The sequence below is a fragment of the Bombus bifarius genome, unplaced genomic scaffold (assembly GCF_011952205.1).
Source record: "Bombus bifarius isolate JDL3187 unplaced genomic scaffold, Bbif_JDL3187 scf7180000007966, whole genome shotgun sequence".
In the NCBI taxonomy this organism is placed as follows: Eukaryota; Metazoa; Arthropoda; class Insecta; order Hymenoptera; family Apidae; genus Bombus; species Bombus bifarius.
In genome coordinates, this window is record NW_022884352.1 from 3,559,213 (window position 1) to 3,586,174 (window position 26,962).

A 26,962-nucleotide genomic window follows, 5' to 3' on the forward strand; every position below is an offset into this window, starting at 1 on the left:
CAAATTGTGGCGAGAAATTCCTCCGAGAAACAGAAAATTTTAATTTCCGAAATCCTGAGAATCTGATGTCAGTTCCTCTAATGCTATGTTCTCCTGATAAAAAAAAAACTGCTATTTTTATTTTTATATTCCGCTAAGGAATGCCTCCTAATTTTAAAAGATTTAAACGCTTTGTTTATTTATAAAATAAGATTGTATTATTCATTTCAATTCGCAAGTTTACAATATTTCGAAACGAACCTATTTCCCTCTCACCTCGATGCCGTGTTTATGCACGTTTCTCTTAGCAAAAGCACCTGTGGAGAAATGTGTGTATAGTTCGGTTATTTAACCACTAGAGGCGGCAATTCATGGAGCGTACTTTTGGCTGAGTTTCACCCATGCACATTGGAAATCTCCCTACTCCTCTCTGGTTTCACACTAATTTACACAGCTGCGCCCCATTCTACTTACATGCTACCGAAGAACAATATTGTTTGTTTATAGATAAGATTATTTATATTGTCTGGTTCCTATCTTTACTAACACCAGGGATCTTTTATGCATTTTACAATCATGTGTTTTCTCTTTTCATATTTAATTGACACACGCTTCATTTAATTATTTAAACCATATTGTCTAATCAAGGTTAATACATTTCAAAATTTTCATTTCGAAGTACAAGACTCGTATAACACGTAACTAATAATATGTTATTGGTTTTCTCAAATAGGTGCCAGTAGTTTATTTTACTTGTGAGTAAAGTTTAAAAAATATTATTGTAATGCTTCAAGGAAGATAAATTACACACGGTTCTTTTCTTTTCCATGCGTTTCGTAGTAACATTTTTTTCGATTTAGGGTACACTTTTTCACTGTTTAAGATGTTTTCTTTTATTAGGATAAAAAATTGATTTCATTGATGAAACATTGATGGTATTGATTTCATTTTAGATAATAAGAATAAAGCAAAAAGAAAAAAGAACAATGCAGTGAGAGCAGAAATAAAGATATATTTTTTTTTAATACATATATTTATAGAAATTTGAAACATACTCAGGCAATTAAAAATATTTATTTCTATAAAGTTACTATTTTTGCGTATAGTAAATATATATTGCAGTGTACATATTTAAGTCATACGAATCTACGAAAGGTTTAAAAAGGAAACTCAGGATGATTCCTTACTCCCTTAAAAAATTCAAAATCACAAATTCTACCAGATTCACCAAGATCGAGATTTTTTAATTTCTGCATGTCCTCTGGTTTAAGTTTCCAATCGAATAGTTCTTTATTTTCCTTAATTCTTTGAGGGTTTGTACTTTTAGGGATAACTACGATTTCGTTTTGTATAATGAATCGCAATAAAATTTGTGCAGGTGATTTTTTGTACTCTTTTGCTATTTTTAGTACTACATCATTTTGTAACATATCTGGGATTTTTTCCGTTCTATTTAGTAATTTAACAAGACTGCGCGAACCAAGCGGCGAATAGGCTGTTATAAAGATGTTTTCCTCTTTACAATACTTTACCTGTGAAATATTATTTTATTTTATGTCAAATAATTTCGTAATAAAAAGAGTGTGTTTAAAGAAAAAAGCATCTTACCAGTTCTTTCTGTTGGAAAAAAACATGTAATTCAATTTGCAGCATTGATACTTTTACTTTTGCATTTTTTAAAATTCGTTTGATTTGAGGGATATTAAAATTTGATAGCCCAATTGCTTTAGCTCGTCCGCATTCTACTTGTTTCTCCATTTCAGCCCAAACTTTTACATGATCTGTGCTAAGATCAAGTAATATTTGTCCATTTTCATCCTTAGGATGTAAATCTTCCCCAACTTTCTTAAAACCGAATGGAGTGTGAACCAAATATAGATCTACATATTCTAACTGCAAATCTTTTAAAGATTTTTTTATCCATGTTTCGACATCTTCTGGTCTATTTCCGACACAAGGAAGCTACAAGTGTAAAAAATAATTTTTACTGATCCTTTATGTCTCAATATTATTTTTAACAATTTCGTTAATATTTTCTCCATCCAATTATATTACAATAAATATTTTCATGTAAATACGACGTTAGATATATAGCTGATATTACCTTCGTAACAATGAAAATGTCAGATCGTTTAATTCTTCCAGAATCAAACCATTTTTTAAGAACGTGACCAATTACTTTTTCATTTTCATATACTGGTGCTGTATCGATATGTCTGTATCCTGCCTCTAAAGCAATGTTCAGTGCGTCCTGTAATTCTTCTTCACTTGCCTAAAACATTATAACATGCTTTTTAAATCATTAGGAAATATAACTTTGTAGGAGAAGTATTTTTTTATTAATTAAATTATATATAGCATTTAAGCGTGATAATACCTAAGATGCAGAAATAACTAATTATCAAGAACCGAATCCCACTTATGAGATAGAAATTCATTAATAATTATTTTCCTTTCCCGCGATAACTGTTTAAATGAAATTATACAATTTGTAAAAAAGATAACTAAAACAATATTGATGTATTTATGTTCAATTTACATTTTATCGTGTAGTTTTATCATGTAGTTTATAATGTAGTCAAAAGAACTAAAGCTAGTATATTCTTGTACATAATTGTTATTAAAAATATTGAATATTCAAACTACTTATAAATATGATTTCAAAGGTTTGTATGCTATTACGTTACGGTTGAATGTTTCTGGGCAATCGCTATTTCATATAGTATGTACCACGGCTATGTACATAAAGAGATATGTATATAGTATTCCATATAAAAAACTAAACGTTACCTTCGTTTTTCAGAGAAACATTACAAATATAAGAAATTGCATATGTACTATTGTATTGATTTTAAGATACTATAAAACCTTTTTCTCTATCATTTTTTATACATATTTGTAAAAAGCCGCTAGTAGTAATACGAATATTCTGTGTATGGGTAGATATTTTATATTGTTTTTAAGTCCTTGTAATAATTTGTTTATTAAAAGATCGGAATATCATATATGTTTGTATCCATTTCCTCGACAGTTTTCAGTCAACGTAAATGTACGGTCACTTTAATTAAAATAAAACGTCGAATCGGTATTTAGATAAATAATTTAAGTAATTTATGTATTTTGATAATGTGGTCATTATGAAAATGGTGTTCGACAAAGCTGTATCATGCATGCGCACAACTATCATTTGTGTTCAATCTAGTGTTCTGTCATACATGTATGACTAAACTAAATATTTCCTGTAAAAGTTATGTTCTTGCATTTTATTTAAATTTTACGTAAAAAGTGATCTTTCTTTCTTTCTAAGACATGAACTAATCAAGATTATAACTGTGTAAAAGAAATATGTAACCTGTTACTAGGTATAGTATTATTACGTTTTACTTATTCTTTTAACAAAATTAATATAAATATTAGTAGACTATTTTTACAGCTTATTCTAACTATTGCTATAAAAATATTGGAGATTAAGAGAAATAAAGCTTTTAAAATTGAATGTATAAATTAGCGATACTTGTGCTTTAGAATGTGAGGTTAGAAACTATACTAATTATATGTATATATAACTTATGAGCACTTTTATTGAAGTTCCTACAGTGTAATAAGTTGAAATTATGTAGCTATTAATAATAAATATTTAATAAAAACTATATGTTACTGGTCTTAATTTTAAATCAAATCTATGCTTATGAACATACTATAACATGTGAGATTATTTAATTGCATGGCGATATATATATATCTTTTTTTTTAATTAAAGTTGTATGTATAGTTATTTGTATTCTATCTTTCTTAAGGCATTTGTAAATATAATTTTGATATTCCTGTTTTAATCAAAGATATGTGGGACATCAAAAAGATATAAAATATTCAACTCAAATAATTTTGTCAAGATACATGTGTAAATCAATTCTTCATTCTTTTGATATATATATTGATATGTCATATTAAAAATTTATGATTGTATTAGAAATTTTTATTACCATATTAGGATAATGATATATTTTGATCCACATTTTCATAATTAAATAGAAAACATTTGCTATTACTATTATATTCTTGAAAAAAATATTACACTTTAAATCAAGCAAGTTGATACATAGATCTATGTTAAATCTTCATTTACACAATTAATTTATATAATACCACAATACACATATACAGTCATGAATACACAATAAAATGTTGTATCTTTGTTATTGTAATGCTTTATACAATAATAACATGACATAGGTACTATTCGAATTAACAGTTTCCATAGTTTTGAGATTAAATCTTCATATATGTAATTTGTAATCAAACTTTTCTCACTTAAAGAATAGTAGATTTTATAAAATTTGATATTAAATAGAGGAATTATTACATAGGATTGTAAATTAATGAAATTAAATTTACAGACTGTAAAAGAAGTATTTCATTAAGAATAAAATTATATACAACGTTTAAAAATTAATCGTAGCGAATGGTACGAAAGTATATCTGTACATTTTAATATTTGATACATTAACGTTTGTGTTTGAGTATTTAACGACAGTATTGTATAAAAAATAATTTTCTTTACAAAAACTTTTTATTTTACAACAAGTTTACCTGCCATGTACCAAAACCGACTATTGGCATTAAGTGTCCATTCGGAAGCAAAATAGTGCCGTTCTCCATTGCTTGTGTACAGTAGCAACTTTGTAGAATAACTGAATAACTGTAATACCGATTCCAGTTTCTTAAAACTAACTTGACTTTCTCTTTAAGCATGTGTACACAATCGTATACAACCTTGATCAGGCAGGCATGCAGTAATTGCGGCATTTTCCATTCTTTATTAGTTTTAACTTTCAAGGTTAATTGTTTATGTAATCATTCTTAAAAGAAATGTATTCACATTTTTACATACATATCGAACACTGTATGTTATGATTAATTCTGGTAACGATAAAACAATATAAGGCAATATAACGAATAATTGAGAAAACAGTGAAATTCGACTTTTTTCTCTTTTTTCTCTTATTAATCAAAATTATCCAGATTTAAAGTTCATGACAGAAATGATGTAATGTTATGAATTTTAGGTAATGTCTGTTTACTGCAGGTGATCTGGGAATATTACAGAACAAAACATAAATTAAAACGATAAGTGATTTTATAATGTATCGATGTGTAAATTGTGGAGCTGAGGTGGAAGAGCTTTATAGGAGATACTGTCCAAGTGTTCTAAAGCTTTTAAAATGTGTATGTCATATATTATATAAATTTATTTTTTATAGAAATCAAAAATTAGTTTCATTTCTCGAAATAATTGCATACGAAAATTGTTTTATAAATAAATGAATGAATATAGTAGCCAATTTTTTATTTTATATCATATTTCACTTATTTACAAATAATACACAGTTTTACAGAATAATGTTCCAAAATAAAGTTTATGTAAGAAAATTACAGTTGCATTTATGCTTAGATAACATAAGAATAAATAACGAAACATTTAAGGTTGCAAAATATCTAGATGATCGCCAAATTTTGAATCTCATTTTACTGTCGAATATATTATTGATCATGTCCCTTGATAATCGCGGACTCCTTTACGTGGAAAAACAACGCGCATTCTTCAGAGTAGCCATATCAACTGAACCAAGTAAAAGCATATATTGTCTGATGATCCGTCCGTATTATGGCAGGAAAACGGGTACGGATTTTATCGATATTCGTGGTTAATTGAGTTTCACCATTTCACAGTCAATAAATTAATACAACCTACGCTTACATTTAATTGCATTTATTTTCTCGCTCAGTTTACTTGTGTTCCAAGCAACAAAAACGATTATTCCTATAACAAATATTCCTTATGTTCTTTATCACTACGTTAGTTTCTATTATTGTTCGTATGATTGTACTCTTTATAAGAACTTTTTTTTAAATTTCGGTTTATGTAGTTTATTCAGACGAAGAGAATTGGATGTACTGCTTCGGCGATTCGACCTCAGACAAAGGTATTAAATGATGAGCAGTTTTTTCGTAATTATATATAGTCATCGATATGTGATACTTAACGGAACTTCTGCGATCTAAGATTTAAAGTGCATCTACAAGACTCATACAGCTCTGGACGTGGCTGGCTAAACCAATTGATTGCTTAATGTATTAATTCATAATTTACTGCAAAGAAGTGCAGCGTTAGTTGACCGGTAGCTTGAAGTAATATCTGACCAACTGTCAAAGGAGGTAGAATTCTAGGAAAAGCCGAGTGTTTTTCTTCTCCGTTAAGTGAGAACGAGATAAAGATACCTGACACGAAATATCGAGGTTAAAATAAATATGTTAGGTGCCTCTCTACGGAGTCGCTTCCAAGAACTGATAGAGATAATGGCCATCAGCTAACACGGCAAACTCTCAGTCAGCTAACGCGGCACTACTACATATCATTCCTATGAAGTATGTAAGTATTCATATAACGTGCAATAGGTTTGAAGCGGATACGAAGTGAATGAAACACCCGGAAAAATTATGCTTTGGTGAAGAATTAACATCAAGTGATAATAAGAACAAATTTTGCTGAACTTTCAGTTACTGCGGTTATTGATAACTTGATAGTTCGTGATGACATCCCCTTCTGGTAATAACACAAGCATAGCAGATCGGCTAGATATCCTAGAAAAATTAGAAGATGGCATGACTGTGAGTAGTATTGCCTGTGAATATGGACTCAGTAACAGAACAATACGACGATACCGGCAGCACTCGAAGGCGATTCGCAACTTCGCGGCGAATCCAAAGTACCGGGAAATGAAGAGACAACGGATACCTATATATACCGATTTGGAGTCCAAATTGTATCGTTGGTTTCAGCAAAGAAAGTTGTTAGGAGACTGTTTAACAGATAATATTTTAATAAATAAAGCTAAAGAAATAGAGACAGAGTTTCCCAGTACCTCGAATTTTAAAGCAAGTCGGGGTTGGCTCCAGAACTGGAAGAAAAAATATGATATTGGCAAGAACACGACAGATCCGAATGAAATCGCCGCGAATAATTTTATACGTGAATTTTTACAAATACTAGTAAAAGAAGATATAAACGAAGAAGATGTGTATAACATGGACGAGACTAGTTTACTTTGGAAAGCACTTCCGTGGAAGACATTAGTTCACGAGGAAAAATATCTGATCATAAAAGGAGAAAACAGAAAAACAGACATAGTGACTGTGGCATTTTGTGCAAACACTAGCGGTACACACAAATTGCCATTACTCTTTGTAAATAAATTCGCAAATCCCCGAGCATTGAAACATTGTAAGGATACGTTACCGGTGGTATATAAAAGTCATTGTAATGCTTGGGTTAACGAAGATATTTTTCGAGAATGGTATACTAATCATTTTAAGCAAAGTGTGAAAGAGCGCCAATTACAGGAACAACGTAAAGGAAAAGTAATATTGCTCGTTGACAATTTCAAGGCACACAAACTTGAAAAAAAGGAACTGGATGATGGCCACTTTATGTTAATATTTTTACCACCGAATACGTCCTCGTTGATCCAACCTATGGACCGTGGCGTAATTACTCAATGTAAAAAGATATTTCGGCTTGAACTACTTCGTCGGGTATGTTGTACGTTTAATACTTCGTTTAAAATAATATTTATAATAATGCAATTTTCTCATATACATTTCTTCTTCATAGGTACTCCAGTATAACGACGGACTTACACAGTTTTATGCTGATTACGATATTAAAGATTGCATCGATTACATTAGCGAAGCATGGAATAATGTTACACCACAAAACATTCGTAGTTCCTGGGTGAAAATTCTTAACAGACAGTTTGAATTTAATAACATTAAAACAGAAAATTCTACGGTCACCGATGAACAGAATGCAGAGCAATCTATCGACGTGATGTCTGCTGAAGAAATAACAGAGTGGATTTCCGGATGCGAACAGGCGGAAATCATTCCAGAGGAAACTGCAATTTTGAAACAAATTTGCAAATTTGAATCATCTCCTTCTCTGATAGAAGACGAAGAAATTGATCGTCTATTGTATAATTTAAGGATGCTGAGTAAAATCGAACCAGAAATTGAAGCCGATGCAAAACGAATAATAGATCATTTTAATAAAAAGCAAGAAAGATAATATTGTCCCTGTTATAGTTATTGTTATCATTATTTTTACACCAGCGATGTACCATTTAAATCGTACGTAATACATGGCCTATCGTCAGAAGACTACTTCGATATAACTATTGTTATAAACGTTTAATCATAGCTTACAAATTTCCAAGCTATGTGACGTATTATGATATAATATATACATAACATAAAAGTATGTTTTTTGTATTCAAGTATGTGTATCATATTTGTAGATATTTATTAAGCAAATACCAAATAATTTTAGTATTCGTGATAACTTACGTTATTACTTATTCCTGTTGCCATGTTTTCTGCACTTCTATTTTTAAACCTTTACATTTGTTTCTATATCTTTTTTGTATTTTGTTATTGATTTCGTAATAAAGTGTTCATAATAAAATTACATATAACATTCTTTTCTTATTATAACTTGACAAATAAACCTCATCAGACATTTGTGTACATGAACTTTTCTTATTGGTTTAATGTTCAAAATCAATACTCCAAGTTTTTCTAAAGTTACTATTTTGGAACTTTATACTGTAAAATAACTTCTATTATAAAAAAGAATTATTTCTTGCTTCTAAATGGTTAATAATTTATTTTTATTCATTTCAGGGAACATGTGATCTCTTGGCAGATAAATATATTGAATACGATCCAGTAATAATCTTGGTTGACTTAATATTGCTTAAAAGACAAGCATACAGGCATTTGCTTCACAATTGTGATATAACGCCGTGTTGGAAACTAGTAATAATTTTGTGGCTTATTGAATCTTTCCGAAATTTCTTTCTATGTAACAATAGCAATCAGTATGTTCAATATTGGAAGATATTTCAACCTAATTTTAATGGAAAATGTAGTGTCTATCTAATATTATTCAACACTGCTTTCGCTCTCGCTACTTTTGTCTTCGCCGTAATTTTCTGTACTAAAGTGAAGTGGTATTTTTACCCAACTAATTCAAACAAATGTAGTGTGATACAGTTAATGAAAGCTTTAATCATTGGTGGATCTGGAAAATTATTAGGACTGTTAGAAATTACATGGGGACATGTTTTTCTAACGCCCCATTATTTGCTTATATTGGGATATACTCTTCTTTGCTTACTTACTACCTATTCAGGTAAGAAATTTCATATAGTTTATATTATATTTTATTTATTTGTTACGTATGAATCTTCTAGGATGTGGTGATTAAGTTAAAACATCTTTCGGTGCTAAGTTGATGAATGCTTCACGCATATAGCGGTTAAACTCATCCTATTACTATAATCGTATAACCATACTTATAATTAGAATAAATTATTTATAGTTATTATTAATATATCTATATGTTATATAATTTCAGTGGCAACCAACAATAGAAGACTGGAATCTTTAATAATTTTGGGAATAGGCATAGCGGTTTACAATTGCACACCTAATTTTTCCTTCACGACGTTTGAAGTTTTAAAATTAGTATAATTATTTATTTTTAATTGAATTTGATTTTGTAATCCTGTTTGGTATAATATAACATTAAACTAAACTAAATAAATATATTTGTAATATACATGTATTTAACATTCCTTAAGAGGTATGATACTCCATCCAAGAACCAATCTATCAAAACCACAAGAGAATAAGTTACAGACCCCCCCGCTATCTTCAGCCCAGGCTACAGACGAGACCATTCTCTGGTGACCCTGAAATCAAAATCAAATTTAAAGTATTTTTATTTTTATATTCTCAGTATAAAATACAAATTCTTTTTTTAAATTCACCGTGAAATTTTAAGTCTAAATTATCACAAGATATGCAAAGAAAGATTAAAGTAACGATACTATAGGACATAAGGTGAAATTTTTACTTACCTGTCTGCTAGTTCTAGGCAATCTAGCTAATCGTTGACCGTTAAGATCAAATAATCTAATTTGTCTATTATCATGTGGAATTGCAACGATGCTAGTGCTTGATACAGCTAATCGGTTAGCGGCACTGTCACCTCGAATTGTAGCTAAAGGACTTCGTATATTTCGTAATTCCCATACTTTTACACTTCGATCATCCGAGCCGGAAACGATTTTATCTTCACGCGTGAAGACCGCTGATGTCACAGTCCTGTATTTTAAAATATGTAGTGTTTAAGAACATTTCATTTTATACCATGATTCATCAGATTTAACAAATTCATCATCAATTATTACTTACTCAGTATGTGCTTGGAAAACGGAAACCGAATGAATGGGCTCCCTAAAATCCCACAGACGAAAAGTACTGTCCTTACTCGAAGTAACGCAAAGTCGTTGCGTATGATGAGTTGATACATGAGAAAGTTCTTGATCGTGTCCACATAATGTGTGAATAATTTCTCCAGTTTCTACATCATAAAGATTTGCAGTTCTATCCCAAGAAGCAGTGACTATCTGCTCTGCATCAGGTAACCAATCTGCAGCCATCACGACACCCGTATGTCCTAATAACTCTCGTATTGGAGTTCTGTAATATTTTACAAAGTATAAATATATATTAAAATGTGGATTTCCTATTTAGAACTATGTAAGAACAACTCTTTGTATTGTAATAACTTTCATTCATTAAAGTGTAATTTAGATTAAAAATTTAATTGAATGATAAGAAAATTTAAATTGGCTTTCCATAAATATTACCTTAGTGTAGGCGGTTCTTCTTGTTCCTCATTCAAAGCAATCACACCACTAAGATTTCTATCAGAACTCAACCCTGAAAGGTCTTCAGATGAATTCTGTCTTTTAGGTAAATCCCAATCTACAGCAGCTTGCCACACATGAGCAGTATTATCTCCGCTTGACGTGAGTGCCAACTCTTTGGTAGGATGAAAACGTACAGAGTTAACAGAGCCAGAATGACCTATAAATTAAATGAGAAATATTCTATTTATCAAATAACAAAATTATTATTTTATGTATAATGTGTACTTTATAGAACTTATTATACTATAAATATTACCACCTAATGACAAAATCTGCAATCACTTAGTTGCCAACCCAATACTAATGGAAATATTTTTGTATAGTTCGTAAATACTAATAAAATATATAAGAATACGTAAAACTGTAACTTAAAGAAAAACAAACCAATATACTGCAATAAACAACGCCCACTGTCCATAGCCCAAACTCTAGCACTGTGATCAGCAGAAGCTGTAGCAATAATTTGACCTGCTCTTCCAACAGAAACTTCCCAAACACCATCCCGATGCCCAAAATATTCTCTTTGCATACTACATGTCATAGTTGGTGTTTTAAAACTGGAAACTATTTTACTAGTTTGTGCTTTTAACTTATTAGAAGTTGTTTTTGTTTTTGGTGCTGAATTCCCTGCCATAGCTGTAAACAACATATATATTTTTAATATTTGAACATAAATGAAAAAGAATGAGATAACTTTCCAATTCTCCCTTGCTCTTAATTATTTACATTCTTACATTTTTGTTTGGAAAGACTTTTTGTATCTGGAAAGTCTGCAACATCTCCAAGAGGTAAGCTCCGTTCTCCAGAACCATAACACTCTCTTTCAAGCCTCTCATTAAGAGTATCTATCTTCTCTTGTACTAAATTGAGATGTTTGGAAACATATATATTAATAAGATTATACTTTTTTTTAGCAACATAAAGTTAATAAGTAAAATTTACTAAAAATTATTTTAATCATCTTATTTGACATTGCTTATTTATATTCTTAAAAGCCTCAATTATAAAGATATTTTTTAAATTATATAAAAAGTAATAGATAAAAGCTTTCTATATTTCATTATAAAAACTAATATTCATAGCATATAACATATAAAAATATCAATATTTTCATACATCCCAAATTTTCTGTGTAAAGAATCTCAAATTCTTTTTCTATTTGTTGAAATAATTCAAAAAGTCGACATCGTAAAGCTGGTGGAAGTATATTATCATCAGGGTCTGTACGAAAAGCTGCATAGTGAAGTGCAGTTGGTTGCAATGGAGTAGATCCACTTTGTGATTGCAATTCTGTATCTGTACTACTTTGTACTCTTGGAATAGAAATCCGTTTGATTTTCCCAGCACTTTTATTTCCACTAGTCATAGATGGTTCTCCAGGCATCTTTGACTCTGAAATATTATACATTTAAAATGATGTACTTATGATATATTATCTTTGTTTATATTATATGATTATAAGATTATATTTAATAATTTTAGCTCTGCAAAGCAATATATTTTAAATATTAAAATTTATTTTAAAATGTATAATATAATAAAATTGTAGGAATACGTGTAATACTTATAATATAATAATTTTCATTATTACACATACTAACCACTTAATAAGTACTCACTGTGCATATACATATATTATTTTCTTCCTTCTTATATTTATATTTATGTAAACACATATCACTGTATAATATGGTACAATAATTATATTTTCTACATTTATATTTCTTTAAGTACTTTAGATAGCTTCGTTTAGAAATACAATAACAACAACAATGTATTTAACTAAATTACAATTAATACATTGAAATTGCAATATGTGTATAACATATCATGTGTACATACATAAACGCACATATTTCAAAGATTTGTGAATTTATTGGAAATATTTAAAATAGGATAAGTACTGTCTTACAATAGTCTTAAAATAATAGATATTTATAACATCCAGATGGTTAACTAGATTTTTCTTACCATGGAATACTACTTCGCGGTTGCAGGGTTCGTCAGTACTTGTTTAAAGATAATCTAAATTACAATGTCTAAACTAAAATATTTGGGAGCTATTACCAAATCTAATAAAAATATGGGAACACAATTTATACATAATGCAAAATAAGATTAAATGACAAATTCAGTTGTGAATTGATTTCGAGTATACCATACTTACATAGGGTATAGGGTCAATATATACAGAACAAATCTAAATATAATAAAACCACAACTAAATTAAGAAAAAATTTATTAGAATTAAAAAAATAGAATAAGGAACTGTACATAAATGCATAAATATAGCATTACGAGTTCAACTGTATCAAGTTCAAATTACAGAAAAAAACCTTGTATGTATAATTACTAATAATACTTTCTACTCGCGTAATACACATATATAGAGCCGTAAAAATGTAAGGTGAATGTAAAATGTAAAAAATGTTTTAAACTGTTACAAAGGTGTACTAAAACAATCTTTTAACTTTTTGTTGGCTTGTTCTTGCAATTGTAACTCTAAATCTTTTATTGTGTATGATCAAAATGAAATCACAGATTTTGAAATAGTGAAAGTATTTTAATTTTGTTTTCGTAACAAATGTATGTTTTTATTACATCGCATAATGTTAAATTTCTTCGAAAAGTTTAATATTTTACATATCTTTGTGTTAATACAGATAAAGTATTTTCGTGTTTTGTCAGCACTCAGAGGATTTGATATTTGTATTCATATGTATGCACATATGTATAATTTGATATTCGTTTATATCGTGAGATTTATTGTATCCTGAGATGTATTAAATACTAATTAAAATGATTTTTTCGTATATTTTATTGTAAATAAATGCATTTATATTTTGTAAATCGAATTTTAGTATTTTTCTTTAATATATTCTCTCCTTTCATTTGAGGTTATGTATCATTCTTTTATTTGAGGTTATATGTCATTTTGTAATTGATTGCATTAGACTTAGTAATAATATACATTTTGTAATTCTTTTAATATTTTGTTTTATATAATACTCATACTTTTTTTTGGGATATCTCAAATAATGTAATTATAAACATAATAAATCTTTGTAAAAAATATTAATTGTATTCTTTAATAATTATATGCTAAGTATTGTAATTTTTTGTAACTTTTAATACATCTTCTAATAATATAATATTCGTTTCGTTATTATATAAAACTATAAGATCATGTCAAGTATGGATAAAAAGAAAACACAAGAAACTTTGGAGAAAGAAGAACTTCAGTTGCTCAGCAAGGCGGTAAATATATTTACTTTAATTATCTGATTTAATAAATAAATTATATTTGTTAATAATCTGATAAATAAACTATCAATCAATTAAGCTACGTATATTTTTCTTAGATTAAAATATGGAAATTTTATGATTATGTTGCTTTTTTTATATCACTTCACTACTTTGCATTATGTTCTTATATTTAAGTCATAGTTAATAATGACAAAAAATATACAATTCCTTGTTGAAAGGAACCATTATAATAGTATATGGTATAAATATTTTATTCTAAGTAACATATTTTTGTTAGGAACTGATAGAAAAGATAATAAAATTGGAAGAAGAAAATAAACAACTGAAAGCAGTGAGAAATAAAATAAAAGAAAAATCAAAAAATAAAGATATTCATAAATCACAAAAACCATTTGATTTTTCAAAGTATGTAAATCTATATAACTATAAAAATAAATATTATGATAAAGAAACTATTTATTTCAATATAAACTATTTCAATTTTAGGTGTAATAAGAGACATATTCTTTTAAAATTCTATTATCTTGGATGGAATTATAACGGCTATGTTGTACAAGAAAGCACTGATAATACAATCGAGGAGCATTTGTTTGAAGCATTAATAAAAAGTTGTTGTATAGAGTCACGTGAAACATCAAATTATCATAGATGTGGGAGAACTGACAAAGGTGTCAGTTCATTTTCACAAGTGATTTCCATAGATTTAAGGAGTAAATTAAATCCAGAGGATCAATGTAAATTAGAAGATGAGCTTCCATATTGTAAAATATTAAATAGGCTGCTCCCTTCTAACATAAGATGTATCGCATGGTGCCCAGCATCTAGTAATTTTTCAGCAAGATTTAACTGTAAATTTCGAACCTACAAGTACTTTTTCCCAAGAGGAAATTTAAATATAGATTCAATGGATAAAGCTGTTAAATATACTATAGGAGAGCATGATTTTCGAAATATTTGTAAAATGGATGTTGCCAATGGTGTTACTAATTATCAAAGAAAAGTTATTGATGCAAAAGTATGTCTGTATCGTCGAGATTTTAGAAATATTTCAGGTAATTATTGCGTTTGATCTAATCATATGTAATTAAGCAATATTATATTTATTTATATATTTATAGTATATTAAGAATGCATTGAATCTGATTGTAAATTTCTTTTAAAATAGCATTACTATTAGTACAAATTTTTGGCATTAAATATCGGAGTAATAAGTGTAACAATTGCGATGTTATGTGCTTTTTCTATCTTTTGTACATACATGTGATTTTGTTATAATAGTGATTTTTATTTAAAAGATTTTTTAAAAATTATAAACAAAAATTTGCTCTATTGCGATTTTTTATAATATATTTATTTATTCGTTAGTGTATTACGTTCGTTTATGCATTGTAAAATATTGTATGTTACATGTTTCTTTGTAGGATATGACGTGTGTCAATTGATTATAACAAGTCAAGCATTTTTATGGCATCAAATTCGTTGCTTAATGGGTGTTTTGTTTCTTATTGGTCAAGGAAACGAGAAACCGGAAATTATTTTAGAGCTTCTAGATATTGAAAAATGTCCTAGGAAACCACAATATAATTTAGCTCACGAAATACCATTAAATCTTTGGTATTGCGAGTACGACACGATGGAGTGGTATATCGATAAGGATGAATTAATAAATACAATAAAATTTTTACAAAGAGATTGGACTTTGAACACAGTAAAGTACGTAGTAAAGTACTCTAATAAATTACGTACTTTAATAAACTAAAGTACATAAATATGATCTTATAAACGTTTTCAGAAAAAATATAAATTACACCTGTTTTACCGCGTGAATTACATACGTCTCATGTACATACCATTTGGACCAGATATTTTAAAATGTTTTATACAGTATTATTTTTTACTATGTATATCTTATTTTGAATATTATTTATATTTTTTATTTCGATTTTTACAATCTCATACGTGCATATTATGATTCTAAAATCGTCGATATAAACAGAACGAACGTGATTTCTCGTGTAAAATGAGATTCTCCCTCATTAAGAATTAAAACATTTATCTATTTTTAACCCGGAAAAGGTTATAGATAATTGCTCTGTCAATTTATATTTTTTTATAAATAAAAATAATGCAATTTCGATTTTAACAGATCAGTTATGATTGAAAATATGTTATCGGATTTAGAAGATACAACGGATTGTAAAGATATGCTTTTTCAAAGTGATTGTCTATTACTTGGTATACAACCTAGAGTGTATCAACGTTTAATGAAACGACCTACTTGTGGTTAGTATACAAATCCGTTAATATTCTTTTACCAATTTTTTGCAAGGAGATAATCATATTAAACGTACAATTGATTTTCAGAAAGCTTAGAAAGTAAAATAAAACATTACGAAAGTAAGAAAAAGAAGAAAGAAGACCCAGACAATAGCGACGATAAGTAAATGTATCAGTCCTTTTTTAATAATAAAAGATTTTAATTTTGTTAATTTATTATACATACTTTATGGCTCATAGTGACCTTCTTATACTTCCAGCCTTGTTCAATCCTTTCTCATCTCTAAACACGCATTGAACACACTAAACACACTAAAAATATATACGAAATACAACCTGCTTGTGATATGCCTTAGGTTGTTCTAATACTGGCAGCACACTTTCATTCAAAGTAGATTAAAATGGCGGCAAAAAATTGTACATCAACTTTTAAGGCGTCACTGTAAAGTAAACGCCTCAATTCCGTGATCAAATTCATATCGATTTATAAAAATAGATTTCGAGAAGCAATGTCGTTCCGTATCAATGGCAAAATGAATCAAAGCTGTTATACAAAAGCATTTTGTAGCTTAAAGGCCTTAGTATCTTTAATTAGTTTCGTATAATTGCATTTCATCTATATATTATTAAAGTCAAGTTTTAGTTATTGCTCGATTAATTTCTATTTAAAGCTTTTTCTCAAAATTATTTCTCAATTCATTTATCTGTATGCGGACTCCTATTGATAGAATAAGAAATTTTTAGCTAAAATGAAAAAAAATCTCAGTTCACAGACAAATGCAATTTTACTGGAACTATTTTACGTTTAATACATTCCATTAAATCGTACAGATTCGATTCAATATTGTTTATCGTTAATTTACCCCGTAGTAGGAAGAATCTCCTATTTCTTCTTATATTTTATGAAATCAAAAGGATTAGAAACTAATATGCTTTCGATAAAAACCACAAAATCTATTTTACAAAATTGATCGCATCAGTCTGACTGCAGCTGTAGCTTTGTTTTGGTTTCTACTTCGATCCATAGACCCGGAGGAACATGCGCTTTTGCGTCTCCCGGCTTCATACTTGCGCTCTTTAGCATCAGTCTGCCCGAGTTTGCGTTCTGTTGCTTCCTTGCTGCTTGCCTTTAGCATGGCCATGAAAAATAGAACGTGTAAACTAATGAAAGATCCCTAATTCGTTTTAAAATGGTTAGACGATCACGAAAATTAATTTGACGAGTGCCAGTTTATGTGAGCTGCCGAACATTGTCATCCAGAAAGGTATATCTCTTACTCTGTTTTATTTTGCATGATTATTCGCTTATTTATTTACTAAGTTCAATGTTCTCCGTGGTATATTGTCATTTCTACCGCTTGTTATTCATTTTTTTATTTACGTAAGTCATTCTTCTTAGGATGATACCACATACACTCATTTTCTATTGTTTGAAAATATTTAAGATTTTATACCAATGCACAACTGGATCTTCACTTTAGTTTTTCAAAATTGGACTTGAACAATTTGTAAAAAGAAATTTTTATGTATATATATATATGCATAATTGCACTAAATTGATTAGTTTCTTTGTTTATTCAATACAGATGTTGTTAAACAAGCAGGTGGACCGTATATACATAGAGATTCTTTTTATCTTTTGTATGTCGAGTGTCATAAAATGCTATAGCGTACCATGTACGTTCAACACCATGTGTATGTGTTGGATTCAAGACGATGAAGATTTCACGAAGATGGATATCAATTGCATAGGAATACCATTTGCCAGATTTCCAGGTAGGTTTATCATATTTTACAAACTCAATTTTACTGAATCGTCACGTTTGAAAGTTATAGAGATGGATAAAGCTACGGGTACGGACTATAACTATAACTATAATTATTTCACGTACAACGAGGCAATAATCGTCAGCTTTGATAGCCTAAAAACTATGAAAGTACAGAACAAAAGAAAAATTTCTGTAATAAAAATTACATTGCACAGAAGTCATTGTCTTCTTCTTCTTTTAACGAAGGAACTATTTAATATTAATGAAGGAAAGATATTTTTTAGACCTATTTTCATTTTTTAAGGTGCAATGCTATATTTCTTGCTTTGTTTTTAAATATTAGCTCTTACGACGAATACAATAATTTATTCACTGAATCATTCAAGATTGGATGGTCCTTCGTGCTTTCGTATTTTACACACAAAATCCATATTTAAATTAAAAAAGATATATTTAATGATAGATGTCTCCGTAAGTTACGTGGCTCAGTTGGATGTAGTTGGATCTGGGATCCAGGCGTTGGACAACGACGCACTCACGAGTTCAGTCGGTGTCGAAGCTTTGGGATTAATGAGCAATCGATTGTCCAACATTGGTGATAAATCCTTTTCGTAAGTTAGTATGACGGAAGATAATGAAATTATATGTTTTCGATGTTTGTATTGTTTTGTTTCATCTGTTAAATGTAATATTTTGTAACAAGATAAGAGAATAATAATTTGTAAGTATCTAATTGTTATATCTTCAAGAGGTGCATGTGATGCTTCATTTAAGGGAATATATGTTATTAGAGGTATTGCGGATAGTTTACGTTCACTGGATCTCAGTTACAATGCCTTGGAGGACGTGCCATTTAAGGTTTTTCGCGACCTGAAGAAACTAAACTGGCTCAACATGCACAGGTAAAAATGTAGAGGAAATTCGGCAAAGGTTCTAATTAATTCAATAATAGAATCAATCTATCAAATCATAAAACTGTATAATTATAACAGAAAAGTTGTATTTCTAGCAATCATTTAACATCGCTGGATGGTGACTGGGGGCACTCGAAGGATGCACTAACAAACGCCTTCTTTGGAGATAATTCAATCATCGAGATACCAAAAATATTCAACACTTTCGAATCCCTGGCTTGGTTGAATCTCGACAACAATAACATCGAGGAACTAGTGGAAGACAGTCTACCTCCCAATATACACACTCTAAGTCTCAACAGCAACCTTTTAAAATCCTTTCCATCCTCCTTGAAATCCTTAAGACATCTCACGTGGTTGTATCTGAGAGGCAACGACTTTAAAAGCCTTGAACTGCCCGATTTTCAAAGTTCAAATTTAGAACTGGTCGACGTCAGCGAAAATTGCATCGAATGGATTGGTACACTAAGCCTGACCAACCGAACCTTGAAGATTAAAGATTTCAATCTGGACAGCAATAAGTTAACATCGTTAACTGCTGGTATTTTTGATGGTCTCGAGACTAAAAGGATTCACTTGTCCTCGAATACGATCAAGAACGTTGACGATGACGCTTTCCGAGGGCTTGAGGATATGCTGGAATATCTGAACCTGGAGAATAACGATCTTTCCAGTGTTCCTGCAGCAGTTAGTCGATTGAAGAAGTTGTCGTACCTGTATCTTGCTAATAACGACATAAGGAACATATCTGGCGATGCATTTTATGAGTTTGCAGAGAATTTACGGGCGCTTTCGTTGGCTACGAATAGCTTGGATGCTGTACCAGTTGCGGCTGTAACCAGGTGCCTTGCTTCTTTAATTCGTGTCTGCATTTGACTGTTCGATGTTTAGAGTTCATCCTGTTTTGCGATTTGGTAGCAAGAATTGCTCAATATTGGAGAACTGAGAGATCGATATACAGTTGTAAATAATCTTTACGCCATTTAATATCCATATTTAATGGTACGATGTTTTACGAAATAGGTGCCAGAGGTTACTCCATCTTAATCTCGGCTACAACAAAATCTCTCATATTCAGCCGGGTGACTTCGAATGGGCAGAGGATCTTGAAATTCTCTTGCTTAGAAACAATATCTTGACGAAACTGAAAGACGAAACGTTCAAAGGAGCAAGTAAGCTTTAGTTTAGATCTCCTTCTGTCGCAACTATTTGGTTTATTACCATATATTATCATAAAATCATAGAATCATAGGTTGCCATATATGTGATTAATTAAAATACGATCTTAAATAATTTTGGTCATGAGATTCAATGGTCAGTTTTTAATTTTACATTTAAATATATTTCCCATTTGTACATGTTTTATTCTTCTATATAATATTTAGTCATTTTATATAATATTTTACAGCTTGTTTATTTTATGATAATGAAAAAGATGAAAAAAATAGAAAAAGATGAGTAAGGAGGAAATGCCAATCTCTCGATCACTTTCAGGGAAGCTGAAAGAGCTCAGTTTGTCTTTCAACCACTTAACGGAGCTCGACGACGATTGCTTCGTTGGTATCGAGGAGAGCCTCGACATTCTCGAGTTGAGCTTCGCTTTCGCGACCGACGTGTTCCCTCAACGGGCACTCAGGCCCCTTTCGAATTTACTGTGGCTCGTTTTGGATAACAACAACTTTCAGACAATCGAGGCGACCGCGTTTTATTCCTTCCAGCGATTACGCTACATCAACCTGGAATCGAATCGACTTCACTATCTGCCTGAACGAATATTTCTGTCCAGCGTCCATCCCGAGCTTCGAGATGTGAAGCTCGGCTACAATTTCCTCGAAGCCATTCCAGACTTCAGCTTTCACAATCTGACCGAATTGAGATCGCTGGATCTGACCGGGAATAGAATAAAGATTCTTAATTCCGATTCCATTATGGATTGCCCGGAATTGGTGACGCTATCGTTGGCTTACAATCGGATCATTAAAATGGAGAAAAATGCATTTTACGGTTTGCCTAGTTTGCGTTTCCTTCATTTGGAGTTCAACAAATTGGTGATGCTAGATCTGGACGCGATCGCGGAAATCGGCGGGCCAGATTTTGCTCTCAACGTTTCATATAACGCGATTTCGACCATAAATTCTGGAAGCTTCACGAATAATTTGACGAGATTGGATTTGAGTTTCAATAACATCAGTCATTTGCCGGCGGACACGTTTTATGGAACACCGGAGTTGAAAAGTTTGGATCTGCAGAGTAATTTCATCGTTGTTCTTGAATCAGGTAAAACAATATTTTACTATATCGTTATTATCCAGTTCCTTGACTGTAATGAAACATCGTTAATGCATCGTTGATTGGTCTTTTTGTTCTTTCTTTGTAATATGATGCATCTTACCAATCAAAATTTCATTAACTTTTTATTAATAGCAAATTTTTCTAGGCACCTTTACGTTGAGACACTTGGAAACGCTAAATCTACGAAACAACAAGATAGAAAGCTTACGGAAACAATCTTTCCACGGTTTAGAATTACTGCAACAGTTAGATTTAAGTGGAAATCAGATCACTCAACTATCCACCGAGCAATTCCGTAATCTAAAGAATTTACGAATCCTGAATTTGTCTGGGAATAAAATAAGATCCCTACCAAGAGACGTTTTCGAAGGGACAAAATTGGAGATTCTTGACCTAAGTAAGAATAAATTCACCGTGGTACCGTCGCCATCTTTTCTCGAGGTTGGCTATACCTTACGGGATCTTAATTTAGCGGACAATTTTGTGGATCACCTAGACTCGACTGCTTTCCCAACTTCGCAATTGGTTTCTTTAAATTTGGCGCATAACAGGCTAACCATCCTGCCAGACAATTCGTTTGTTTCTTTGGGAAAACTTCTAAGCCTCAATGTATCTCAAAATATTCTTCAAGCGAATTTTAAGGAACTCTTTCATTACTTGCCTGGGTTAAGGCAGTTGTATTTGGCTAATTGCGGTCTTAGAGACATACCTCTTCTTCCACTGACGAATTTAAACGTCTTAGATCTGTCTTTTAATCATATACACTCGACGTCTGACAAGCAGTTCCAGTATTTGAAGGATTTGAAGATCCTGTGGTTGGTGAACGATTCGTTGACTTCTATGCCCAATGTGAAATTAAGTCTGTTGAGAGAACTTGATGTGTCTGGCAATCCAATAGAGGTGAGTTCTTTGATCGTATTTCTGTCGATTTATACAATATTTTCATTTTCGTTTAAAAGTTTTGAAGAATAGCAAGAGATAATATTTTAAACTTTGAAACTTATTTTCTATAGACAAATAAAATTTTGTCTACTGTCTTTATAACGAAATGAATGTGTTTTATGTGTTTAAAAAATTGTCAAAAAATATTCGCTAATAAAATTAAAAATTTAGGAACTGACGAAAGAGAGCTTCCTGGGTTACCCAAGATTGGAGAAACTGAATCTAAGAAACCTGAATAAAACCAGATCGGTGGACAAAGATTGCCTTCGCGTCTTAAAATATCTGAAACATCTTCGGATTCAAACGTGGCCTGAAGCGGATGGATTTCATCTCCGACATCTGTTAACTGGATTACCATTAAGAACCGTGGAGATTCAAGTAACAGAACATTTGCTGAAACATCAGATACAAAACGCTTTCACAAAGCAGCTCAGAGAATTGACTATTTCGGGAAGTGATCTCGAGGTAATTTCCTCAGAAGCGTTCTCTACTATTGAAGGTGGTGAATTGATATTAAGGATCAGGGATACTCGAGTCCGGAGACTGCAGTCCGATATGTTTCTTTCTTTGACGAAGAGACTCTCCCAATTGACTTTGGACTTGAGGAACAATCATATCAACGAACTTAGTCCTTCGGTTATTTATGGGAATCTTTCGTGGGAGAGCGTTGGCACCAATATGGTTGCTGGTACGTGAAGCAATTAAATTATTTAATATTTACGGCTTAAAAAATGCAGGCTGATCTTTGGTTTGCACAATACGTTCATACAAGTGTGTATTGTACTCGATACAAACAAATTTTGATTAATAAGTTTCTCTTTGCATATGTATATAATGAAGAAAATGTAATTAGAACTCTTATATTTAAAGAAAAAAGAAAAGACAACTGTGTCGTTGTTTTTCAGGCGGTTTACAGGTATCTGGAAATCCTCTTGAATGCGACTGCGAGATCGCTTGGCTCAGTTTATGGTTACGAAGATGGCTACGAGAGTCTCGTCAAATCCATACAGCTTCTCAATCGGATGCTCGACAGCTGAGAACGATCGCTGGAAGAGCTGTCTGTACGGAAACCACGCCGTCATATTCGTCTGACAAAGTTCTATTAACTTTAGGGACCCCTCACACTGCCTGTCAAGCCTCTGCTCTTAGCTCTGGTAACTACGAAAGACTAGCTACCACTTGGCTGGCTATAGTGGACATCATTCTCCTAACGATAATCGCGCCTACTGAATCGTTTATTTTATATTAAAACGAAGAGGTTATTATGGTTTTACCATCTCCCAGATATTTTATTTCAACATGTACATCAAATATATTTAATTCTTATATTTAAATAAATATAGGAATTAAAATATAGTTTTTTTCATAGTGGTTTTTGAATGATTTAAAATCATTGTCTTCAATGACAATTACAGAGGAGAAATTTATGAGTGGCAAAGTGTTAAATTTATATTTACAAAAATATGTAAATATGTTGTGTTAAATAATTTGATTTAATTTAACAGCGTTGATGAGACTTAAATATTAATGTAAGAAAAGTATGCGCACAAATGATGTTACCTTTACTAGTGGTAAGTTTAATACTAGCTGTTTGTTTAACATGTTATTATTTATGTTTGAAAAATAAAGGATTTTTATAGTAAGACTGTATAGGTGGTTGTTACAAACTGATTTCATAATTTAATTTCAACTGCGAGATAACTAAGTATAATAACGACTTAAACTAAACTTGTTATTATTGATGGTATCAATATTTTGGATTAGTGGTTATAATTACAATGATTAAGGGTTAAACTTCGTGTTGCTACTTATTTATATCGTTGTTCATATTGAGTTCGAAATGAAAATAGCAGGGATAAGCTTAAACCAAAGACAAAAGCCATACGAACAACAAATTATCTTCCTTTTATGTAAAGTTCTTCTTATGTAAAGTTACAAAATAAAACGGAATTACTAGTTAATAGTACGTACAATTTACTTTTTTTCGCCGTTACAAGCGAGATATGAATTCTTTTTTCTGAGAATCTCATTTCTTTTTATTTACAAAATGTATCTGTCACAGTAGTTGGACATAGTGCGCGGTTTATACACACGAGAAACGCATAGTTAGACAGAATCAATGGGAGATAGGAGGAGAATTTAAGGGAAAAAAGTAAAAGCTTTAAAGAGAGGGAAGAGGGGAAATTGGAGTAAGGAGAAGGAATAAAAATTCTCGAATAAAAAAAGATTTCTTGATAACAAAACTTCTCGTCGATTAACGATTATCGTGTTTTCGCTTTTTTTTCGACGAATTACGATCTTTTTTTTTAATTAACGTTACTATACTAATTAACGTCGTGTGAATGTTCTTCGCGTTTTACAGTATAATCGCGAGCCGCAGAAAAATATCCTTAAATAGATATTATCTTTGTTTCTTCCCATTATTTTTTTCTCTTTTTTTTACACTGGTGGTGCCTGCGTGTGTTGTACGCATCCGTCAACGTTTTCAGGCCAATCGCAAACATTTTCATTGGGATTAAATACCAGATTTACCGGGCAGGGCATGTGATGCTTCCTTTCGCCCTCACACATATAGTACATAGTGCAGTCGTTCTTGTCAGGATGATAAGATATGTGGTTGTCTTCTTCATCACAGCTTACCTCATTCGCTGAAACGATTTTTCGAGAATTGGTCAGTTGATCAGTTCTATGAAATTAATCGAGCTCTATAAAATTGTGACAAGATAATAAATAATAAACACTTACGATCTTTGGTGGTGTACCTCCCATTCCTCAAATGAGATTCGTAAGGCCCATCGTATTCCAATTTCACTTTATAGTCTCGCAGCTCTTTCATCATAGCTTTGATTAATGGATACTTGCCAGCTCCGCAACTTCCTCTGAAGTCATCCATATCCACCGACCAGATCATTATACCTCCAAAGCCTTCTTCTTTGAGCCATTGCATCTAATGTAATAAACACAAATTGTGAGTTAATTATATTAATCGCAATACAAATTGACGCGCGTCTCTGATATTTTCGTCGACTTTCAAAAGAAATATTGACGTTAGCGTTTCTCTTACCTTATTTATAAGGCTTCTTTCGTCATCGAATCCAACCCACTGATCTTCTCTGTACGCGAAAGGAACTTGTTGCTCACTATCCCATACTAGCGTAGTGTTCTCTTCACTGAGGAAGGTACAAATCTATACATTCATTTAGTATTTCTGTTAATGCCACGTGTTGGACAAGAGGTTAGTATACGCTGATGTGTAATACCTCGTAAGACGAGAGGAATCCGGCTTCGTTGGTGAAATTGCCAGCTATTCCACCTCCTGAGGCTGGGGCTCCGATGTCGAATTTCTCTTTGTCCACTAATGTGAAGGATCTGCCATAAGTTGGCATACCGATCATTAATTTCTCCTTTGGAGCACCTTGTTTCACCCATTCCCTTGCACTGTAATCCTATAGTTTTTTCATATACATATGAGATATTGAAAGATGTACATTTTGTGGTGCTGATCATTCACAGTGCCGAGTTATAGGATTTAATTGAGTATTTAAAATAGTATTTTCTTACAGAATTAGAATATTCGTTAAGAAAGAACATTGCTTGTCAATTACATGAAAGAGTGGAATCATACTTAATAAAAATGTAGGAGAAAGTAATTTTCAATACGTACCACTGTCAACTTTTTCTGGTAACTGGTAGCACTTTCCAAAGGATACAAAGGACTATTGTGACCGACTTGTCTCTCCCACTGACCGTGAAAATCGTACGTCATCACGTTAATGAAGTCCAGATACTTAGATATTTCTGGTACATCGTATCTGAAATTAACGAACTAGCTCAAAGGAAGAAGCTAGAAAAATAATTTAGCTGCATTTCGAAGCCATACGCTCGATAGTAGCCACACGTTGTGAGATATTGAAATTTGTTTTTGTTAAAGATAATTAATTAATTATTAAGGAAACTCAATAACTGGAATTTACCCTGCGGCAATAGCCTCAAAACTAGCTGGTACCGCGGCTGATAAGATTAATTTTGGTTGTCCAGAACTATTTGCTTCACCCTCGAATGCCAGTCGAAGTTCCTTCAAAAGATTCACATAGGCTGCTCGGTCGTCACCACCCCTAATGTAATAAATAAAAAGAAGAATATAAAACGAAAGAACGAGGGAACATCGAAGGCGACGAAATCATTTTTCGAAATTTACCGTGGATATTCCCAATCAACGTCTAGGCCATCAAATTTGTATTCTCTGAGAAATTCGATGGCTTCATAAACGAATTGATTCATACGGAAAGTATTACTGGTCAGTTCTTTGAACGGGGTTGACCCGAAAGCCCAACCACCGATCGCCAATAATATCTGAAAAATCATTAAGACGATCGATATATACCATGGTCTGCTTGATACGTATCAAAATACGTGTCAAACGTATCAATATCGATCAATATGTATGAAAAATAGGATCCAACCTTAATGTCAGGATTCTTATTTCGCAGAGCGATCAATCTTTCATACATCTCCGTGTCCTTCTCGCTTTCTTCTGCAAGCAAGTAATTTTTCAAGGTTGCGAACGAATAGACTATATGCGTGCAGAGAGTTGGATCGATATCTTCCGGTACAAATTTTCCAGCTCCAGGTCTTCTGTGCGACCAATTTGTTAGGTAGCACATTGATTGGGCTGCCCTTTCTA

General features: G+C 31.4%; 6 protein-coding genes across 24 annotated transcripts in view; 3 read left to right on the forward strand and 3 right to left on the reverse strand.

Moving 5' to 3' along the window:
• Positions 1–1,054: 1,054 nt before the first annotated feature.
• LOC117204126 (1,5-anhydro-D-fructose reductase) lies at positions 1,055–8,719 on the reverse strand. Of its 2 annotated transcripts, none has more exons than XM_033441222.1 (4): positions 4,570–4,873; positions 2,084–2,251; positions 1,588–1,941; positions 1,055–1,511 (listed from the first exon to the last, which is right to left on the reverse strand). In XM_033441222.1, the coding sequence occupies exons 1-4, from the start codon at positions 4,783–4,785 to the stop codon at positions 1,137–1,139; spliced, it is 1,113 nt and encodes a 370-aa protein (XP_033297113.1). In that variant the 5' UTR covers positions 4,786–4,873; the 3' UTR covers positions 1,055–1,136. The 2 variants fall into 2 exon arrangements, with proteins under 2 accessions (XP_033297113.1, XP_033297124.1); XM_033441233.1 differs by lacking the exon at positions 4,570–4,873 and adding an exon at positions 8,383–8,719 and having other exon boundaries at positions 1,056–1,511.
• On the forward strand, positions 3,105–9,701 carry LOC117204093 (protein ARV1-like). 8 transcript variants are annotated; one of them, XM_033441147.1, is made up of 5 exons: positions 3,105–3,341; positions 5,046–5,205; positions 5,907–6,409; positions 6,538–7,572; positions 7,652–8,495. In XM_033441147.1, the coding sequence occupies exons 4-5, from the start codon at positions 6,571–6,573 to the stop codon at positions 8,102–8,104; spliced, it is 1,455 nt and encodes a 484-aa protein (XP_033297038.1). In that variant the 5' UTR covers positions 3,105–3,341; positions 5,046–5,205; positions 5,907–6,409; positions 6,538–6,570; the 3' UTR covers positions 8,105–8,495. The 8 variants fall into 8 exon arrangements, 7 of the variants coding, with proteins under 7 accessions (XP_033297038.1, XP_033297047.1, XP_033297084.1 ...); XM_033441193.1 differs by lacking the exons at positions 5,907–6,409; positions 6,538–7,572; positions 7,652–8,495 and adding exons at positions 8,719–9,229; positions 9,455–9,701 and having other exon boundaries at positions 3,120–3,341; XM_033441174.1 differs by lacking the exon at positions 3,105–3,341 and having other exon boundaries at positions 5,020–5,205; positions 5,907–5,963.
• Positions 9,620–17,357, reverse strand: LOC117204051 (WD repeat-containing protein 37). Of its 9 annotated transcripts, XM_033441074.1 has the most exons (10): positions 17,225–17,357; positions 16,588–16,673; positions 12,419–12,497; positions 11,934–12,209; positions 11,552–11,677; positions 11,202–11,453; positions 10,755–10,974; positions 10,297–10,584; positions 9,960–10,206; positions 9,642–9,791 (listed from the first exon to the last, which is right to left on the reverse strand). In XM_033441074.1, exons 3-10 carry the CDS (start codon positions 12,447–12,449, stop codon positions 9,666–9,668), a joined length of 1,566 nt encoding a protein of 521 aa, XP_033296965.1. In that variant the 5' UTR covers positions 12,450–12,497; positions 16,588–16,673; positions 17,225–17,357; the 3' UTR covers positions 9,642–9,665. The 9 variants fall into 9 exon arrangements, with proteins under 9 accessions (XP_033296982.1, XP_033296946.1, XP_033296972.1 ...); XM_033441091.1 differs by lacking the exon at positions 17,225–17,357 and having other exon boundaries at positions 9,620–9,791; positions 12,437–12,497; positions 16,588–17,016; XM_033441055.1 differs by lacking the exon at positions 17,225–17,357 and having other exon boundaries at positions 9,620–9,791; positions 16,588–17,016.
• Positions 13,932–16,577, forward strand: LOC117204125 (tRNA pseudouridine(38/39) synthase). The gene is made up of 6 exons (XM_033441206.1): positions 13,932–14,075; positions 14,362–14,489; positions 14,571–15,136; positions 15,506–15,797; positions 16,231–16,367; positions 16,449–16,577. Exons 1-6 carry the CDS (start codon positions 14,004–14,006, stop codon positions 16,526–16,528), a joined length of 1,275 nt encoding a protein of 424 aa, XP_033297097.1. The 5' UTR covers positions 13,932–14,003; the 3' UTR covers positions 16,529–16,577.
• Positions 16,443–23,928, forward strand: LOC117204024 (chaoptin-like). Of its 3 annotated transcripts, none has more exons than XM_033441016.1 (10): positions 16,443–16,530; positions 17,948–18,137; positions 18,594–18,741; positions 18,922–19,032; positions 19,140–19,886; positions 20,068–20,216; positions 20,539–21,321; positions 21,482–22,236; positions 22,450–22,966; positions 23,184–23,928. In XM_033441016.1, exons 2-10 carry the CDS (start codon positions 17,948–17,950, stop codon positions 23,525–23,527), a joined length of 3,744 nt encoding a protein of 1,247 aa, XP_033296907.1. In that variant the 5' UTR covers positions 16,443–16,530; the 3' UTR covers positions 23,528–23,928. The 3 variants fall into 3 exon arrangements, with proteins under 3 accessions (XP_033296907.1, XP_033296916.1, XP_033296925.1); XM_033441025.1 differs by lacking the exon at positions 16,443–16,530 and adding an exon at positions 17,468–17,626; XM_033441034.1 differs by lacking the exons at positions 16,443–16,530; positions 17,948–18,137 and having other exon boundaries at positions 18,629–18,745.
• A 649-nt stretch (positions 23,929–24,577) lies between these two features.
• The window catches only part of LOC117204040 (probable chitinase 10), a 29,395-nt gene continuing 27,010 nt past the window's right edge, over positions 24,578–26,962 (reverse strand). The window contains exons 9-16 of the mRNA XM_033441043.1: positions 26,742–26,959; positions 26,477–26,631; positions 26,253–26,393; positions 25,943–26,090; positions 25,539–25,724; positions 25,343–25,465; positions 25,024–25,225; positions 24,578–24,926 (exon numbers count right to left, since the gene is read on the reverse strand). Of these exons, the coding sequence (XP_033296934.1) occupies positions 24,718–24,926; positions 25,024–25,225; positions 25,343–25,465; positions 25,539–25,724; positions 25,943–26,090; positions 26,253–26,393; positions 26,477–26,631; positions 26,742–26,959 (1,382 nt within the window). The 3' untranslated portion in view covers positions 24,578–24,717. The remainder of the gene's footprint in view (positions 24,927–25,023; positions 25,226–25,342; positions 25,466–25,538; positions 25,725–25,942; positions 26,091–26,252; positions 26,394–26,476; positions 26,632–26,741; positions 26,960–26,962) is intronic.